Here is a 19039-nt window from a genome sequence, read left to right on the forward strand (position 1 = left end):
CAGCAAGGAGCCTTGTTGTAGTGTTAAATTGCGACGTAATTAATTTACTTAAAATTGGCGAGTGCCCCAGGGCTGTATATCATAATAATTAAAAAGTGTTCATGATAATGAGCTGGAGGATTATTCGAGGCAGGCACTTACACTAATCCTGGTGTGTTTAATTACCATTAGTGCGCACTATCCCATTTTTTATGAGCAAAGCAGCAGATCCTCCCATTCGCAAAGCTAACTGAGTCAAGCACAGTGTTCGATACTGGAACTGCCAAATGGAAATGTGTAAACCCTATGATTAGGCTTTGAGGTAGGTTAAAGCATTTGCAGTTCTGGGACCAGATGTTATTAGTTGCCTATTTGAAAAGCAGTGGAAATCTGGGACTATCTTTCCCATGTCTGTTGCGGTTGAGGTGATAGGTGGTTGGGTTTTAAGGATTATGGATCAAGGTAGGCAAATGTGGCTAATATGCAAATACAATTTATTTGAACTTACAGAAATGAAAATAAATTCACCAAAGATCCTCAAACAGCACCTTCCAAATCCACAACCACTTCCATCTAGAAGGACAAGGGCAACAGAAACATGGAAACACCAGCACTGCAAGATCCCCTCCTAGCCACTCACCATCCTGACTTGGAAAGATATTGTCATTCCTTCACTGTCGCTGGATAAAAATCCTGGAATTCCCTCCCTAATGTCATTGTGGATTGAACTACAGCAGGTGGACTGCAGTGGTTCCAGACGGCAGCTCACCACCACCTTCTCAAGGGCAACTCGGAATGGGCAATAAATACTGGCCCAGCCAGTGACATCCTTCACCCACAAATGAATAAATAAATAATAGAATGATGGAGTAGGCTTGAGAAGTTGATTAGCTCACTCCTGGTCCCTTTGTGCAGATACTCAGGACCTGTACAATGGCTGCCTCACAGGATTGATCTCCAGTGTGCAGTAACACATCTAGGACTGGGATTGTTGGTACTAGCATGGGTTTCCCTCTGGTTTGGCACCGCACAAAGCTCTTGGAAGATTATTGAGCTGGGAGAGGCTGCAGAGATAAGGGGAGGTGGGGCTGTGGGGGTGGAGGGGTGGTATTAACCATCAAGGGATTTGATCACAAGGATGAGAGTTGTAATATCATGGAATTACTGAACTAGCCACAATCAACCTGCTTAACAATCATTGCATAGACTCTCATATTCAGGCACTTGGGTGAGTCAAATAGAGGGCACCTGATCTCTTGAAACAGTGAAAGCGTACCCTGCTGTGAGTAATCACATATGTGAAAGTTGTTGGGTTGGTGACCACTCGTTCTCACGGGTGCTGTCCTTTTCACTCTCTCGTAACACTGCAGGTCTCTGGTCTCTGGAGTACAAGCAAGAGCTGACCAGCCCCCTGTGCATCGCTGCGGGACATGGCTACACTGACTGCCTGCAGTACTTGCTCCAACGAGGGGCCAAGCCCAACATGATTGTGGGGACCAAGAATGCCCTCCATGCAGCCTGTGAGAATGCACACACGGAGTGTACGCAGCAGCTGCTAGAACACGGGGCTAACCCAAGACTGCTGACAGAGGACGGACTGTCAGCCCTGCACCTCTGCAACACCACGCAGACCTTTCGGTGAGTGCAACAGGGTGGCAGCTAAAGGGCTGGCAGAGAAAAGAAATTACATTTATATAGCACCGCACACTACTTTATGGTGTCCCGATGAATTTTATAAGCAATTAAACGCTTTTGAATTAGTCACTGATGGCCTCTTGTTCAGACTGCTTAAAATACTAAAGACCCATTGGATCCAGGGCAATGTGACAAATTGAATCTAAAACTGGCTTAGTGGCAGGAAGCAGAGGATGATGTTCGAATGGTGTTTTTGTTTCTGGAAGCCTGTATTCAGTGGCATAACTATAGGGTTTGGTGCTGGGTCCTTGCTGTTTGCAGTGTACAGTAATAAATACAGGAGATTTGATTCTTAAGTTCACAGATAACAAAAATTGGTGGGGTAGATAGCAAGGAGGAAAGCCTTAGACTAGAGGACAAAATAGATGAGCTAGTCAGATGGACTGAACAGTGGCAAATAGAATTTAATTCGGAAAAGTGAAAGGTGATACATTTTTGGGAGGACCAACAAGACAAGGGAGTACATGTTGAATAGTAGGGCCCTAGGAAGTCCAGAGGATCAGAGAGACCTTGGTGGACATGTCTATGGGTCCTTGAAGAGAGCAGGACAGGTATATAGTATAACTAAGACAACCAATGGGATATCTTCCTTTATTCATTGTGGTGTTGAATACAAAAGCAAAGATGTTATCTATAATATCAGTTAGGTCACAGTGGGATACTGTGTGCTGTTCTGTTTGTCATAGGATATCATGGCAAGGAGAGGGTGTTGAAGAGATTCACCCAGATGTTACCTGGGTTGGAGAGATTCAGCAATGAAGAGAGACTACACACATTAGGGATATTTTCCTTAGAGCTGAGAAGGCTAAGGGTGGAATCTGAATGGCACATACAAAGTTATGAGAGGCTAGAAAGGGAGAACCTTCCCCTTTATAGAGGGATCAATAGACAGGATGCAGAGATTTAAGGTATGGTCCCAGATGTTTAGAGAGGGTTAGAGGAAAAAGGTGTTCACCCACAGTGCGGTGGCACCCTAAAAGGGTTGTAGACTCAAGAACCCTCAAGACATTGAAGAATGATTTAGATCATGTCCAGGGAAGGTGATGGCTTGGTGATTTTAGCACTAAACCTATCAATCCAGAGAACCAGGTAATTTTTTGATTAAATTAATTACTTACTGTGTGGAAACAGGCCCTTCGGCCCAACTAGTCCACACCGACCCTCCGAAGAGCAACCCACCCAGACCCATTCTCTTACATTTACCCCTTCACCTAACACTACGGGCAATTTAGTATGGCCAATTCACCTAACCTCACATTTTTGGAATGTGGGAGGAAACCGGAGCACCCGGAGAAAACCCACGCAGACACGGGGAGAATGTGCAAACTCCATACAGACAGTTGCCTGAGGCAGGAATTGAATCTGGGTCTCTGGAGTTGTGAAGAGGCAGTGCTAACCACTGTGCCCAAATGTTCTGGGGACTTAGGTTGGAATCCCTCTTGGGCAGATGGTGGCATTTTAAAAATCTGGAATTGATAATCTACTAATGACCATGAAATAATTGTCAGTAAAAACCCATTTGGGTCACTAATGCCCTTGAGGGTAGGAAACTGCCATCTTTACCTAGTTTGGCCTACTCAAGGCCTACAGCAATGTGGGCAATTAGTGATGGACAACAGATGCTGGGCCAGCAACGCTCGCATCTTGCAAATGAATATAAAAAGATAAACAGTCCAAACACCAAAGCATACAAGGCCAAGTATAGATGTTTGAGGACCAAGATGATGGGCCAAAAGATTCTTCATAAGAACCACAGCATCCAAACTGAATGGAACCACTCCCACAACTAACATTGTGATACTGGACAGAAAGTCTGTTGAGAAGTAAATATTATCCAGAATATCAGAGAGAACGTACAAGCTCTGTTCAGACATGGTGCCATGGAATCATTTACGTGAGAGAGAAGGTAGGGCCTCAGTTCAACATCTCATTGGAAAGCTGGTATTTCCAACAGTCCAGCAATTCCTCAGAACTGTACAGGAAGTATATGCCAAAGATTTATGCTCTAGTTTCTGGAGTTAATCCTAATCCCTTCCATAATTAAAACTGCATGAGTGAGCAGGATATAATTCAATAGGATGTGCAGTAATTTTGAAGATTCATTTTTGGAAAACACAACATTTAGAGACAATGCCACACAGGGTGGGGTGGGCAGGGTGACCTAGATACAAATCTTCCATTCGTAGAATGTAGGTTGCATCAGTCTCAACCCAGCGAGTACCTAGTAAATATATGTCCACAGTACAAATAATCTCTATAAATCAATATAGCATTTTCCCTGACATGTGAATGACAATAAATCTCTGCAGTAGTTGTATCATCATGGGGTTAATTTTCATTCTCAAAAGTATACTTGCTATCTTTCCCCACTATAAATACTGAAATCTAGTATTAAGGAAATAATGGAAAGTCTTGTATTAGAAAGAACTAATCAATTTATCCCACTCCCATGTGTTTCCTCCAATATCCTGCACATTTTTCCTTTTCAAGTATATACGCAATTCTCTTCTGGAAGTTCCTATTGAATTTGCTTCCAACGTCCTTTTGCACAATGCAATCCAGACACCAACACCCCAATCACCCCAGTCTCTAATTCTTTTGTCAAATTTCTTAAATCCATGTTCGTTGGTTGTCTGTTCTCAGCTTGCAGTTGAAGATTGTTAATGGGACCGTGTGGAAGGATTGCTGCTCTGCAAATTGTCTAGGATAAGCTGGACCTGTGGGTATTTAAAAGTGCCTTTTAAATGGTGCTTAGATTGTCGACCATCCCAGAAGCAACAAGCAAACCTGAGAAAAAGAAGAAATGAATTCTCAATGATCACTTTCACTGACTAAGTTTTTGAAGAAAATTGGAACTAATTTGACTGACAATCAAGAATAAACCAATCGATTAACAGAGGAGACAGTGAGGTCTGCAGATGCTGGAGATCAGAGTTGAGAGTGTGGTGCTGGAAAAGCATCCGAGGAGCAGGAAAATCGATGTTTCGGGCCGGAGCCCTTCATCCAGCCTGAAATGTCGATTGTCCTGCTCCTCAGATGCTGCCTGACATGTTGTGCTTTTCCAGCACCACACTCTCAATCAAGTAACAGAGCCTACTGGCTTTCCATACAGGTGATTTCAAAGGGGAGAGAGTATGAAAGAATGGAGGCTTTGCTAAAACTATAGAAGACATTAGTCAGATCACATATGGACACTGTGAAGAGTTTTGGGTCCCCTTATCTTTGGAAAGATATACTGTCATTGGAAGCAGCCCTGAGAAGGTTCACTCGACTGGTTCCAGGTATGGAGAGACTGTCTTATGAGGTGGGGTTGATTAGATTGGGCCTGTATTTATTAGATTACAGAAAAATGAAAGGAGACCATATCAAAACATGTAAGATTCTTCAGGGAGTTGATAGGGGAGATGTAGAAAGGTTGTTTCCCTTCGTGCAAGAGTCTCGGACTCAAGGACATAATCTCAGAATAAGCCCATTTCAAACAGAGAGGAGAAAAAAATGTCCTTCTCTCAGAGAGCAGTGAGGCTGTGGAATTTGTTCCTGCAGAGGGGCTGTTGTTAAATATATGCAAGGCTGAGACTGTGGTCAGGTTTGGAGAAAAAACAGAAAAGTGGAGTTGAGGATTATCAGATCAGCCGTGATCTTGTTCAGTGGTGACACAGACTTGATGGGCCAAATGGCCTATGTCTACACCTATTTCCTATGGTCTTCTATGAAAGAACACCAGAGGCACTGAGCTAAGGTCACTGGCAGAGGAAGCAAGCGCAAAATGATAAGAAATATTTTCCAAAACAGTAAAAGATCTCCTTCTAAGTGGACCTATTCTACAAATGCCCTCCAACAATCAGACAGGGTTCAAAATTTCAAAACAGGACCTGCCCCAGCTCAGCAGCACAATGGGAGCACATGTTATGTGTGTGGTTAATCCATCAAAAACAACAACTTACATTGATTTAGTGCCAATGTTCCAAGAGACTTCACAGGAGTCCATTAAAGATTTACATTACGTCACACAAAAGAAATTAGGATGGGAATCAATAAAATGAGTCAACAACCCAAGTTTTAAGAAGCTTTATGGGTGGCCGGACCTGGGTTCCATTCCAGCCTCAAGCGACTGTCTGTGTGGAGTTTGCACATTCTCCCTGTGTCTGTGCTGGTTTCCTCCGGGTGCTCCACTTTCCTCCCACAGTCCAAAGATGTGCAGGTCAGGTGAATTGGCCATGAGAAATATAGGATCACTGGGATAGGTCTGGGTGAGACTCTCTTTGGAGGGTCGGTGTGGATTTAGTGAGCCAAGAGCCCTGCTTCCACACTGTAGACGTTTTGGAGCTTTGGAGCTTGCTGAGAATGAAGCAGAGTAGTAATCCACTCTCTATTTCCTTCCCTCCTTCTAGGTGTGCAAAGCTGCTGCTGAAATACCGTGCAGATGTCAACCAGTTGTCCGAGGATCTGGAGACCCCCTTGCATGTGGCAGCCAAACAGGGCCTTCACAATCATGTCCACCTCTATCTCAGATACGGGGCCACGGTGAACACCATGAATGGCCACCGGGAATCCCCGCTGGGCTGCGCCTGCAGCAATGCATGGAGCCTGGAGAGTCAGGAGGACTACCTCCGAGTGTGCCAGGTCCTCATCTTGAGTGGCGCCGACGTGAATTCTGTGGATGATGAGAACCGCAGCCCACTGCACAAGGCATCCAAGAATGCCAGCTTCCAGCTGGTCCAGCTGCTGCTGAAACACAAGGCGGATGTCAATGCCATTGACTACAATGGGTGCTCACCCCTCGCCAACGTGATCCAGACAGCACCTTTTAAGGGAGAACTGAATCCCCACCGGACCGTCCAAACCTTACTCAACCATGGCTCCCACAGGGTGTGGCCTGCTGCCTTCCCCAAGGTAAAAAGTGGTGTCCTTACACCACATAAAATGGAGCCTACTCAGAGATAGGTGGCTATGACATGGAAGCTTAAACTAGGGTGAGCCTGGGTTTCAACTAATGCCTCTCCCATTAATGTCCCATCATGACAAGTCCAGAACATCAACTTAAACTTCTATAGTGCCTTTATCATAATAAAATGTCCCAAAGCGGCAATCAAATAAACTTTGTCACCAGGAGGTATTAGGGCAGGTGTGAAAACACTTAGTAAAGGACATGGGTTTTAAAGAGTGAGGCATGGAGAGCTTTAAGGAGAGAATTTCTGAGCTAAGGGCCTAGGAAGTTGGAGTCTCAGCCACCATTGTTGGAACGATTAAAATCGGAGACTCTCCAGAGGCCACAATCAGAGGAGCATCTCAGAGGATTGTAGAGCTGGAAAAGGTTAGAAAAATGGGAAAGTACAGGACCAGGGAGGGATTTGAAATCAAGGAAGAGAATTTTAAAACTGAGGCATTACAGACCAGAAGTCAACAAAGGTCAGCAAGCACAGGGGTGAGGGGTCAACATAACTTCATGTGAGTTAGGTACAGGCAATGGTGCATTTATTCCCAATGCATTTCGCTTTGCACTTCATTTGGCAATGCATTTCTTGCACTGTAATTTACACCAAAGCTGTTTCACTCTTCAGTGTCTTCTCTGTGTCTCAAACTTTACTTTGCAAAACAGGTCCCAGACCTTGGACCAGTTATCAGCAGTTGGCTTGGCAAAGCATGCATTCAAGTGGTTGTGGTGTTTAGGTTATTCCAAACTGGCTCCCGCTGTAGTCACCATCAGCTCATACCAAGAATCATCGTACATGTTCAAATCACTTGGAATTTAAGCCTTGAGTGCTATTGAATTTCTCTTAAGGCACTTGGTCCAAACTAAGTAGATGAGGAAAGAAGCTATAGACTAGAATATGGGGAGAGGCCAGGAACAATAACCGTGGCCTCATTTCCTTCTCATTAACATTGATCATTAAGCCATGATATGGAGGTGCTGGTGTTGGACTGGGGTGGAGAAAGTTAAAAATCACACGACACCAGGTTATAGTCCAACAGGTTCATTTGGAAGTACAGGCTTGCGGAGCGCTGCTCTGAGTCCTGTGATCCTGTCCCACTAGCTATCTGCTAAAGGACCACTGCACCAAAAGCTTGTATTTTAAACCTGTTGGAGTATTACCTAGTGTTGTTTGATTTTTAATTTCGGCCATTAAGGTTACTGTAGTGCTCCAACTGTAAAGGTAAAGTTGTCATAGTCTTACCAGACCATAGGGCTGCTCTTTCATTAGAGAGAGGCAACTGGTGGTGGTGGTTTAAACTGAGGGTCACCATGCCTCAGGTGAGGGGTGAGGGGTGAGAAGGAAAATCCTTCATGGTAATTCCAGCTGGTATAGGAATTGAACCCACACTGTTGACATCACTCTAAGTTGCAAACCAGGTGTGCTGTTGCAAGTGTTGCTTTGACAAAGGCCAATCCACCCAACGTCAACCACCCTACTGAATCCTTTCTCAAGTGATAAGCCATTATTAATTCCACAAATATGCATCAAAAATAAAGTCATGGCTCAAAGCCAAATGAGCCAATGGTTTGAATTTTGCCATTTCCTAACATGCTGTCCCCTCCATGTGATTTTTCCTGAGGCAATGGGAGGACATTGAATGATGTTTCCATGGAGCAGTGAGTAAAGAGGACCAATGGATGGCTACAAACATCCAGCTGTCATACTGAGAGCACTGAAAGAGAGCGGGGATTGGGAGGCTAAATGGTTCTGTGCTTAATCATGGTCACATTTGAGGTGCCAGGGTATCTCAGCATCTAAGGAGCTTGCTACTGTGGGTGTATTGGGAGGTGGGGGCTAGTAATCAGAACTAGTCTGGAGGAGTGATAAGGAGCAACATCCACAGCAACACAGCCAGCACCATGGCACTGAAGGAAGCAGCAGTGCTTCCTCGCTGGCCAAGGCTCCTCAGTTTTGCCAGCTGACTTCCTCCTGCTGTTGTACAGCAATGGACCACATTGTTGGCTCTCGCTGCCTCTGGCATGACCTACAGGTGCAGAGAGACAGGGGAGCCTGTGGGTATCTGGAGAGTGTTGCTTGATCATGGAGTCACCATACCTCAGCAAATGACCACCTTAATGTGCTGACAGCCCACTCACTCAGGCCTGACATTTACTCCATCCATTTTGAAAATACACAGACCCCTTTTCAACAGGCCCCCACCGCCACCACTAGTAGCTCCCATCTCCTGACCATATTTGGCCTTTCCAAATGGGACAAATGTTGTGCAAGTTGCCCAGTAATTGGTCACCTCCCACAAAATGCTGGAGCCCTCCGACCTCCATGGGGTCAACAACTGGGAATGGACCCAAAGGTCGAGAATCTGAAGGATTCATCAAGGTCCAGTGCCCATAAGCGGATAATAAAACAAAATCTTACATTTCAATAGCACCTTGTCAGGATGTCCTAGAGTGCTTTACAGTCAATTATATCCTTTGGAAACACAGTGCCTGGTGTAATTTGAGTACAGCAAGCTCCCACCAACAGCAATGTGATTGTAACCACGTATTCTGCTTTTTAGGGATCTTGGTTAACATCAGCCCAGGGATAGAGTAATTGCTCTTCTTTGACATATTGCCTTGATTTAACATAGGATGGTGACTCCAATGTTGCAGTACTCTTTCAGTGCTCCACTGATGGTGCTAGCACTGATGGTGCTATACTCCCATCCCTCAGAAAAGGATTTGAACCCAATGTTTTGTCTCCAAGGCAAGAGTTCTATCCACTCAGCCAGGGATTCTTTGTGCAAGCCTGAAGTCAGGCTCAGTAATATTATCTGCCAGTATTTAATATTGAGCCAATGTTCATTACCTTGGTTTACACAGAAGGGTAGAAGAGGTGACAATCTGAACTGCCCAGAATAGCTCAGCATCCTGTATCTCATGGGACAGTAGGTTCACAGAATCACAGAGATGGTACCGTGCAAAAAATGCCATTTGGCCCATTATGCCTCCAACACCAGTTTGTTAAATGAGAATCATTACCTAGTGCCAAATTCCTGCTTTTTCCCCATACCCACACACATCATTTTTTTATCCAAATGATCAGTGCTCTCTTGAATACCTCAATTGAACGCGCCTCCACCACACATCCAGACAGTGTATTCCACACCCTAATTACTCACTGAGTGAAAAAGCTTTTTCTCACTTCACCCTTGCTTCTTTTGCAGATCATGGAGATGTGTAGAGAAGTCATGCACCAGGATGTTTGAATTTGGCTAAGAAATGGTTGAATCGGTGGTTGTTAAGTTTCCCAAATCACTTTCAGGTTGCTGTTTTGCTCCCTAGGTGCTGAAAAGCTGTGCAGACTCTCCCAAGACAATCGAAGTTTTGTTTAATTCATATCAACAAATCCAGGTGACTGAAGAATGGATGGAGGCTGTCCCAGAAGAGTTATTCCAGGTAGCAGCTCATGCAGATCAGGCTCCCCCACAGACTCTGGTGAAATAAGATGGGCTTGTACAATGACAGAGGGTTTCTGTGTTGTTTCTCTCAAGGAGTTATCCAATTTGTCTTGTCCAAATGTATGCTGGTTTTGGACCTTGCATTAACAGCACAGAAACACACTGGTTGGCCTTAACTATTATAACTCCTCCCCCCCCATCCTTTCTCCCCTAGGTATTGATGTGGTATTATCCTTTACATGCATCAATGCAATCCTCCTCAACTACTTTTTGAATTCCACATTCTCACCACACCCTGAGGAAGGAAATTTCCCATTGGATTTTTAGTAATTCTCTGATATTTGTAGCCTTCAGTTTCCATACAAATGGAAGTAGCATCTCTTCACTGACTAGATTAACCTCCCTCCCACTTAGTAATTCAACAGACCTCAATCAACTCACCCCTAAGTCTCCTCTTTTCTAAAGAAAGTTGTCCATAACATATCCGTCTTTTTGAACAGAGATGTTAAACTGGCAAATTTCCCAATATGTAGGATTGATGTAGCTCATCAATGTTTAATGAGATAATTAATTCATTGATGCAAGCCCTTTTCACCCCTTCTATGCATTGCATCCCAACATAGGGAAGTCAGGGTCAATCTGAACAGAATCCAGTGCCACTTCTCTATTGTCCTTCTCTACCTCGGCCCAAAATTAATATCCTGCGTTTCTTTACAAAGAATTGTAACTGTTATTATTTTGTTGTTGCACCAGAATATCTGTTTTCTTTCCTTTCTGTCACACCCGTTTCAGAAAGTTTTGCCTCCCAGGGGGTCTGGATAGATCGAAATAAACCAAATTATATATTGTTCCATACGAGGGCTGGGGTTCACACTGAGCTGCTGTGGTAACACGAGCCACATTCATTTCAAACCAAATTCCAAGAGTCAAGAGAGTGGAGCAAATGTTATTCCATGGTCTGGATCAGAAGCCAACTTAAGTCTTCTAAATTAAAGGACAATATATGACCCTATCAGTGTAAAATGCATGAATGATGTTTGGTATATCTTGGAAACAAACGGTGTGGAGTGGAGTTGGGGCTTCAAAGCTGCTCCTGCCTGATAAAGGAGCTGGAACAATCCAAGATGCCCCAGTAACAATAGCAACTTCACTTCAATGAATAGACTATCATCTTGTGTATCTGTTTAATTCTAACTCATTCCACTTTTGTATATCTCCAGTTAAATGATGGTAACAAGTCTATCAGCTGCATGTAACAGTCTATCAGCTCATCACCTCTTGCTTGTCAGCCCTCACTCTTGGCCAGCAGTACAAATATTGTGTATAATAGAACTTAGTCTGTAAGCCACTGCCATCAGTAAACGGTCTCTTCACTCGTGCCTCCCCATGGTAAAGTCTATAACTTTGTGAATCTGGGGTAAACCACAGGAGTGTCAGAGCAGACCTAGCTCCCTGACATACAGGCCCACTAATGCATGGGGTCACCACAAACTCAATTCCCAGCTATGGATGAGTAGCCCTATTGCCCTGGGGACCTCTGGAGAGGAGATGGCTCAGAGAATAAATTCTGAGAAAAAAAAATCCAGACTGGAATCCCACTGAGTAACCAGTTATCTATCAAACAACTGTCCAGCAGCTCTTCCACACAGCTGGTGCCAGACAGTATTTTTGAAAATTCTTTTAGTGATGTGGATGCATGGCCAGCTTTCGTTACCTTTCCTTATTGCCCCAGAGCAGAATGGCTTGCTCAGTCATTTAGAGAGCGGCTGAGACTTAACCACATCACTGTGGCCTGGAGTCACATGCAGACCAGACCAGGTAAAAATGGCAGATTGCCTTCCCTAAAGTACATCAGTGATTGATGATTGATGGATGACACATGTACCTCAGTACAGTGAAATGTGTTGTTTTTCATACTATACAGGCAGATTGTACCATAAAAAGTGCATCAGGGTAAGAAGAGCAGAATACAGTGTTACAGCCACAGAGAAGGTGCGGGTTAAATAGGTTGATTTGTACAAAAACAATGATAGCCATCTTGATCATCACTATAGCTAACTTTATGCTTCACGTGTTATGAATTGTATTTAAATTCAACAAGATGCTGCGATAGAGATTAAATTCGTGTCCAGAGCACTCGTCTGGACTTCGGGATTATAGGTCAATTGGTAGTACCAATGCACTGCCCTCTCTCCCAGGACTTTATTGGTTATCCTTTCCTCTGAACAATGTTGAGAGTGTGGGAGACGCCAATAATTGGATTGTGATACAGAGAGGACACTCCAACGAGGTTCACCACCTCCCGCTGAAGTGCAGATTGATCAAGTTTGCAGGAGCCCGTAGAGCTTTAGTTTCGGTTTCTGTTTACGCTGGATTCAAGAGCGAACACTAACAAATGCTTGTATTGTTTCTCTCTCTGCACTTAGCTTCACCGGCCATTCTATGAGTCTCTCTTTGCTCTGGCCTGCAGTCCCCGCTCCTTGCAACACCTGTGCCGCTTCGCTGCCCGGAAACTGTTTGGTGCCCAATGCCACGCCCTCATCCCCAGGCTGCCAATGCCAAAGTGTTTGCGTGCATACCTACTCTTGGAGCCAGACGGCCTGGTGTGTTAATCTCCTGCATCGGTGAAGCATTCTTCCATCATCCGTTTCAAAACAAAACATAGCACCAACCGCAAAGTGTTTAAAGGACCGACTGGAGTCTCCAACATTGGAACCGGAACAAAAAGGGTTAAGTTATACCAACAAAGTTGCGCAGACTAGACTTGTATTCCCTTCAGTATATGACAATTATGGGGTGATCTAATTTAGGTGTTTAAGATTATTAAGGGAGTTGATAAGTTAATGGAAACTATCGCCCCCTGGTGAGTGACTCCAGAACAATGGGTCACAGACACAAAATCAGAACCATGGAGGGTAAATGGAGTTGAGCTTTGCAGTAGCACTGTTGAACTGACTAGCAGAACAGGCTTAAGGGGTTGAATGGTTTTCTCCCATTCCTAACTGCAGAAGACGTCACTAATTCCAGCAGAATAGTTGGAATCACAAAGTATTGGAGAGATCTTTGACTTAATGGAAGATGCTTCCAGGTGCAATTGGCAGGAATGATTTCTAATGGTACTCAAACCATCACCACCCAAGCATTTCTGTAGTTGCAAATAACTTTATTTTTACCCCGGTTCCTGCACCTCTTCCCCAGGTCCGTTTATCCATTCACCTGCACATCTCCAAGGGCTGGAATCCCACACTCAAAGTCAGCAGGAACCTCTCCAGCATCAGCTCAAGTGATTGTCCCTCAAACTGCAGGTTAAATATGAACGTTTCATATCAACACAGTTTGTGGCTACACCAGAGATTTAAAGTAAGATTTGCATTTATAAATATTTTTAAACAGCTAATTCAGGTATGGTCTGCCACACCTCTGGCGCAGTTGGGATTTGAATTTAGGCCTCCAAGCCCAGACGTAAGGATGCTACCACCCCACCACTAGAACCCTAATACGTGCATTTATATAGCACCTTTCACAGGTTCACAGCTTCCCAAAGTATTTAAAGCCAATGAAACACAATTGTTGTTGGAATTGCAACAGCCAGTTTGTAAACTCTCACAAACAGCAATGCGATAATGATTAGATCATCTGCTTTAGCGACGTTGATTGAAAAATACGTTTTGGTCACGACATCAGGGAGAGTAGTCCTAACCTTTTTTTTCGAAATTGTGCGGCAGGAACTTTCATGTGCACTTGCGAGAGCTTATGGACCTTATTAATTAGCTCATTAGAGAGCAGTGCAGAATTCACTCAGTGTTGCACAAACTACGATTATTTGCGCCAGTCTCAGGAATGGAGATTGAACCAGCTACCTGTTGGCTCAAAAGCAAGTGTTAACCACTGAGCTAGATCTGACACAGCTCCATCATAGGACACCACCCTCAGATACAGTACCATTAAGACTAACAGAATGGCTCTCCAGTGGAGGTCATTAAGATGACAATTCAGTCACGTAAAAGTTACAGAGTTCTTCTTCCTGCTGCTAAGGTTCCGGTACTTTTTTTTTAAGCAGATGTGCAGGTAGCTGTATTCTGTATTCAATTCTCCCACTGGAACTGCATGGCTGGGTTTGATGTGATCTCTCAAATGGAAAGAGGAAACAATTTCAACCTTGCAAAATAAACACCAGATCAAATCACAATGTTGCAGTGACATGTTTGGGCTATATATATACAATATATACATGTACTGTTTGTAATGTCTGTGCACACACATATGGCAATTTAGGAGCTGAGAAGATATTAGTATTGAAGTTTTTTTTTCATTTACAATATGAATGTAGACGTTTGTACTGTGTGATCCCAAACAACATAAGATTTTTAACCCATGTTTTCGTCTCAGTAAATTTAAGAATAAAAGAAAATACTGTTTCATTTTCAGTGACTATCTTGTGTCACTAACCAAAGGGAGGACCTTTGCAATTATAACATTGTCATGTTGCGAAGATTTGTTCATACTTCTCCCGTTATTGAACTGTGCACTGTACCGAGCTCGAACATTCCTGCCGTGGTGTCCTTGCCTTGCCACGATCTGCCCTGCAGAGGGCAATGAAGCCACGGGATTTCGAACGCTCCCGGCTGACCCTTGGAGAAGTCCCTTTGAAGGAATGTAGATCGATGCACCGGACCATTGGCGCAATTAAGGATATTTCACAGCCTTTACAAAACACAAATTCAGAGATTTCCTCCATTCTTGACACATGGCAACGACCTGTTTGAATTGCCATGAATTTAATCCTTCTAAAATCATATATAAACGCCACAGAAAAACAAGTTTTGTTGGATATTTGGAAGAAACCACAAAACAAGTTATTACTACCCATCTCCGTATAGATATGGGAAATATAGATAGGTTTGCACCGTATAAACAATGAGAATACATCATTTTTAAGTTATGATGAGGATAAGCGGATGATGCGTCAATGTAAAGTTTCTCACAACCAGGACTCATTAATATAGGGTTTAGCTCAAACCTTGATGGGGAGGTGACCCCGCGTGTCAGACAGGGGGAAGTTAACGGAATGGGATCCAAGGGCTCGTGCTCCAATCTTTATATATTATGGGCATTTTGTTGTTCTTGTGTAAGCACCAAGTGTCACAGTACCTGCTAAAGGAACTCTGCGGCAGCATCTGTAGAGAGAGAGCAGAGTTAACATTGCAGGTCCAGTGACCCTTCTTCAGACCTGAAGTCCAGAAAAATGACTGGACTCGAAACGTTGTACCTGCTAAAGGAACTCTGCGGCAGCATCTGTAGAGAGAGAGCAGAGTTAACATTGCAGGTCCAGTGACCCTTCTCAGACCTGAAGTCCAGAAAAATGACTGGACTCGAAACGTTAACTCTTTTGTTTTTCTCTCTCTCCAGATGCTGCCGGACCCTACCGGGTTTCCACAGCAATTTCTACTACTGTCAATAAAAATGGGTCCTGCTTTTTTTTAAAAAAAAATTCGGAATATGTTCTCGAACTCCCGGCTATTTCAGCGTCAATCTCAGACAATACCTGAAAAAAAAAGCTTCAGCCTCCTGTATGTTTCTGCAAACGATTTCAAACATTTGACAAAGAACTTCTGTGTGGCCACAACTTTCCAAAACGGGCCTAATTAAACTGGAAGGGTGGGGTGGGGAGGGGGTGGTGTTGGGTGTAAGGGGATAGCGGGGGAAATGTAAAACATTAACGACACGATGTATTTAATTGGCATGGGGATTTGCAGGATAATGACACGAATCGACGGGCAGTTTTATATGAAAGAAATCATTTCTATTTCATCCTCCGCATCTCATCTTTCTAATAATATTTAACACACCAAGTAAGAGGCAAAACACTTTGTCGATTTAAAATGCATTAGCATTAATATAAATTCGTGGCATTGCACGGAATGCGGCAAATTGCAAATATTTTGAGAGAGAATTTTTGATGAGGGGAAAAAATGGTATATTCTCTCTGAACGGTCTCTAATGTTATCATAAATCATTAAGACTCCGTTTCCTATATTGATGCGTTTGGGGTAATGATTTACAATTTCACAAATGTCTGGTACACTATTTGTCTAATGACTGTGCGATTAAATTCACTTTTTAAATGACCCATGACTCATTTCATGGTAATATGTGAAGTCTATGTGTTTCAATCCGTCATATGTAATTGAATAACACTGCGTTTAGGATGTCTCAGATTGAATGGAGTACAGCTTTTAAAAAAGCTAATGCCTAACTTGGGAGTTTGCCACTTTCTATCGCTTCAAACTTGCATCAATCCCCCAGGCGAGATCCAAAGGTGACAGGGCGGAGGTAATGACACACTTTATGTGTCCGAGCCACTCTATAACCGAGGGAGGGGACAGGGGGAGGGGGAGGACCGAATAACAATGAACCCATCTTGTAATAGTAGCATAAAGGAGACAACTGTTTATGATTTTTTTTTAAAGTTACAAACAAAATTCAACCTCAAATCTCCACATTATTTAATTAAAGGGTTCCGTAGCTTCGGTGCTGTCTCTCGCCGGTTTGGGAGCCCGGTTGGTTTGGTATAACACAGAAAGAGAGAACCCTAGCCCCCTGTTCCCTACAGCAAGTTACCCCCATCACGAAATCCCGTTGTAATCTCCGGTTTTCCCTCAGTTCCGGATAATGCACATGACATTCTGATCGGCACCACCCCACAGAATGCTCACTTGGTTATCACTGTCGGGATGTGCTGCACAGATGTATGCTTTCGAATATTTGCATAAACTTGAAACTTTGGAAATCTGGCGGTGGCAACTAGAAACGAAAGAGGATTTGTGCTGCTGTTTTGAAAACAGGCTTTTTGTTTTGTTCAGAAAGCTATTTGATTTGGCAAAGAAAAAATTGGACCGCCGCGATTTCAGACACGGTTGTGTCAAGGAATAGCACTAATTACTGGAACACGTTTGCCTGATTGTAAAACCTTGCCAACATGCTGGGAGATCAGCGTCCGTAAGTCGAGGATGGACGGTTTTAATGTCTTTGAGAAGCCCATTCAAGGCAGCAGCTGTAATGTAACTGAAATGTAACTCCCCTACATTTTTTTAAAAATGTACATTACCCGGGTGGGGAACAGGAGTGGGCGGCTGAGACCCAACTTGAATTCCAACATGGTTAATATTTTACCCATCTGTGGAGTTTCTTTTCCCCACAATGACCAAGTCAGGTGGCGACTGATAGTTGGATCAACTCTCGAGATTAGATTAGATTCCCTATAGTGTGGAAACAGGCCCTTCGGCCCAACAAGTCCACACCGACCCTCCGAAAGGTAACCCACCCAGACCCATTTCCCTCTGACTAACACACCTAACACTATGGATAATTTAACATGACCAATTCACCTGACCAGCACACCTTTGGACTGTGGGAGGAAAACGGAGCACCCGGAGGAAACCCACACAGACACGGGGAGAATGTGCAAACTCTGCACAGGCCGAGGCTGGAATCGAAACTGGGACCCTAGTGCTGTGAGGCAGCAGTGCTAACCCCTGAGCTCTACTACTCGTTTACGGGAGATTTTTTTTTTGGGGGGGGGGGGTGTGGGACGGTGCTGGTTATTCAGTGATCGCTGGCTATGTATTTCTACATAGTCACTATCCGGATTCTCAAATCCGATTCCGTTAAAAACTCAGCCCCAACATCCACACACACACGCACAAAAACCGGGAAATAAATTGTCACGATTGATCACGCCTACACATTAGGCAAAATGAGAAATCTGTTCTGAGACTGAGCTACTAACTGCTTATTGAATATGTATTTTACCAAATACTTTTGGACATTTGACATGGATTTAAGTTAACGCGTTACTCTGCTCTGTAAGGATAAATGCACAGGGCATTGTTTCGGGGGTCGTGTTGGGGTCCAACAAATGCACTTAAAATGTGGTTGCTTCTGATGGCAATATTCTGGTATGGACTCTGCTTGATGCGCGTCGAAGTTCAAAATGATATTGAATTCTCTGGCAACGACTGTGCACTACTTTAACCCTCATAACTCTAACTTTTAACTCGGGGACGAATCTTTGACAAAAAATACTTAGGGTTGTTTAAAACTGGGATTTTTTTTTTGTATTTGTTGTTTGTTTTGTAAATTGAGCAGCAGTGTGCCCTTCAAGGATATGATTAACGATTGTAGCCGTGATCTATACTGACCTGAGACATTGTTTCTGCAGTCCTCACTATCTCCTCAGGGTTAAACATCTGAAGGGCTTATGCCCGAAACGTCGATTCTCTTGCTCCTCGGTTGCTGCCTGACCTGCTGTGCTTTTCCAGCCTCGAAAGAGTTCATATCTGTCCGTCACACCTCACCCCAGGTATATCTGAGTGCCCCCCCCCCCCCACCCCCTTCTAAAGCACACCATATAAGTACAACATTTTTCTTAACCGTGTCTATGGAGACGCCTGTCCGGTGTTCTTTAGCTAGTGACCGTTGGACTCCAAACATTAACTCTTTTTTTCTCCACAGGATACTTCCAGAGATCTGGCAAGTTTATCCAGCACTTTCTGCTTTTGATTCCTTGAAGAGAGTACCCTTTCTAAAATGAATTCAACCCGACAGACGCTGTTTAAAAAAATCCTTTAATCTGTGCTTTGCTGTCTTCTCTCAAAGTGGGTGCAGTCGGGTTTCGTTTCAGAGCCGATAGCCCTGGGATTCCGTACTCTCTTTCAATCCCGCGCTTGTTGGTTGACGGGGGGCTGCCTCTAAAAGCAGCCGGGAGGATTTTTATTTAAAACGCTATCGAAAGCGAACATAGAGTGAGTGCTTCAACTGGTTGCCGACATCAGTTTGTTCACTGTGTCTGTGTGTGTGTGTGTGTGTGTGTCTGTGTGTGTGTGTGTGTCTGTGTGTGTGTGTCTGTGTGTGTGTCTGTGTGTCTGTCTGTGTGCGTGTGTCTGTCTGTGTGTGTGTCTGTGTGTCTGTCTGTGTGTGTGTCCGTTTG

General features: G+C 43.9%; 1 protein-coding gene across 5 annotated transcripts in view; it reads left to right on the forward strand.

Annotated features, from left to right (window-relative positions):
• LOC122551406 (ankyrin repeat and SOCS box protein 18-like) overlaps positions 1–13872 on the forward strand; it is a 33857-nt gene extending 19985 nt beyond the window's left edge. For 4 of the 5 annotated variants that reach the window (XM_043693237.1, XM_043693239.1, XM_043693236.1 and 1 more), the window contains 4 exons: positions 1350–1617; positions 6066–6567; positions 9935–10048; positions 12477–13872. In XM_043693237.1, coding sequence (XP_043549172.1) covers positions 1350–1617; positions 6066–6567; positions 9935–10048; positions 12477–12662 — 1070 coding nt within the window. In that variant the 3' untranslated portion in view covers positions 12663–13872. The remainder of the gene's footprint in view (positions 1–1349; positions 1618–6065; positions 6568–9934; positions 10049–12476) is intronic. The other variant, XM_043693238.1, reaches the window with a different exon arrangement.
• The last annotated feature ends 5167 nt before the right edge of the window (positions 13873–19039 follow it).

The sequence above is a fragment of the Chiloscyllium plagiosum genome, chromosome 7 (genome assembly GCF_004010195.1).
Source record: "Chiloscyllium plagiosum isolate BGI_BamShark_2017 chromosome 7, ASM401019v2, whole genome shotgun sequence".
NCBI classification, from domain to species: domain Eukaryota; kingdom Metazoa; phylum Chordata; class Chondrichthyes; order Orectolobiformes; family Hemiscylliidae; genus Chiloscyllium; species Chiloscyllium plagiosum.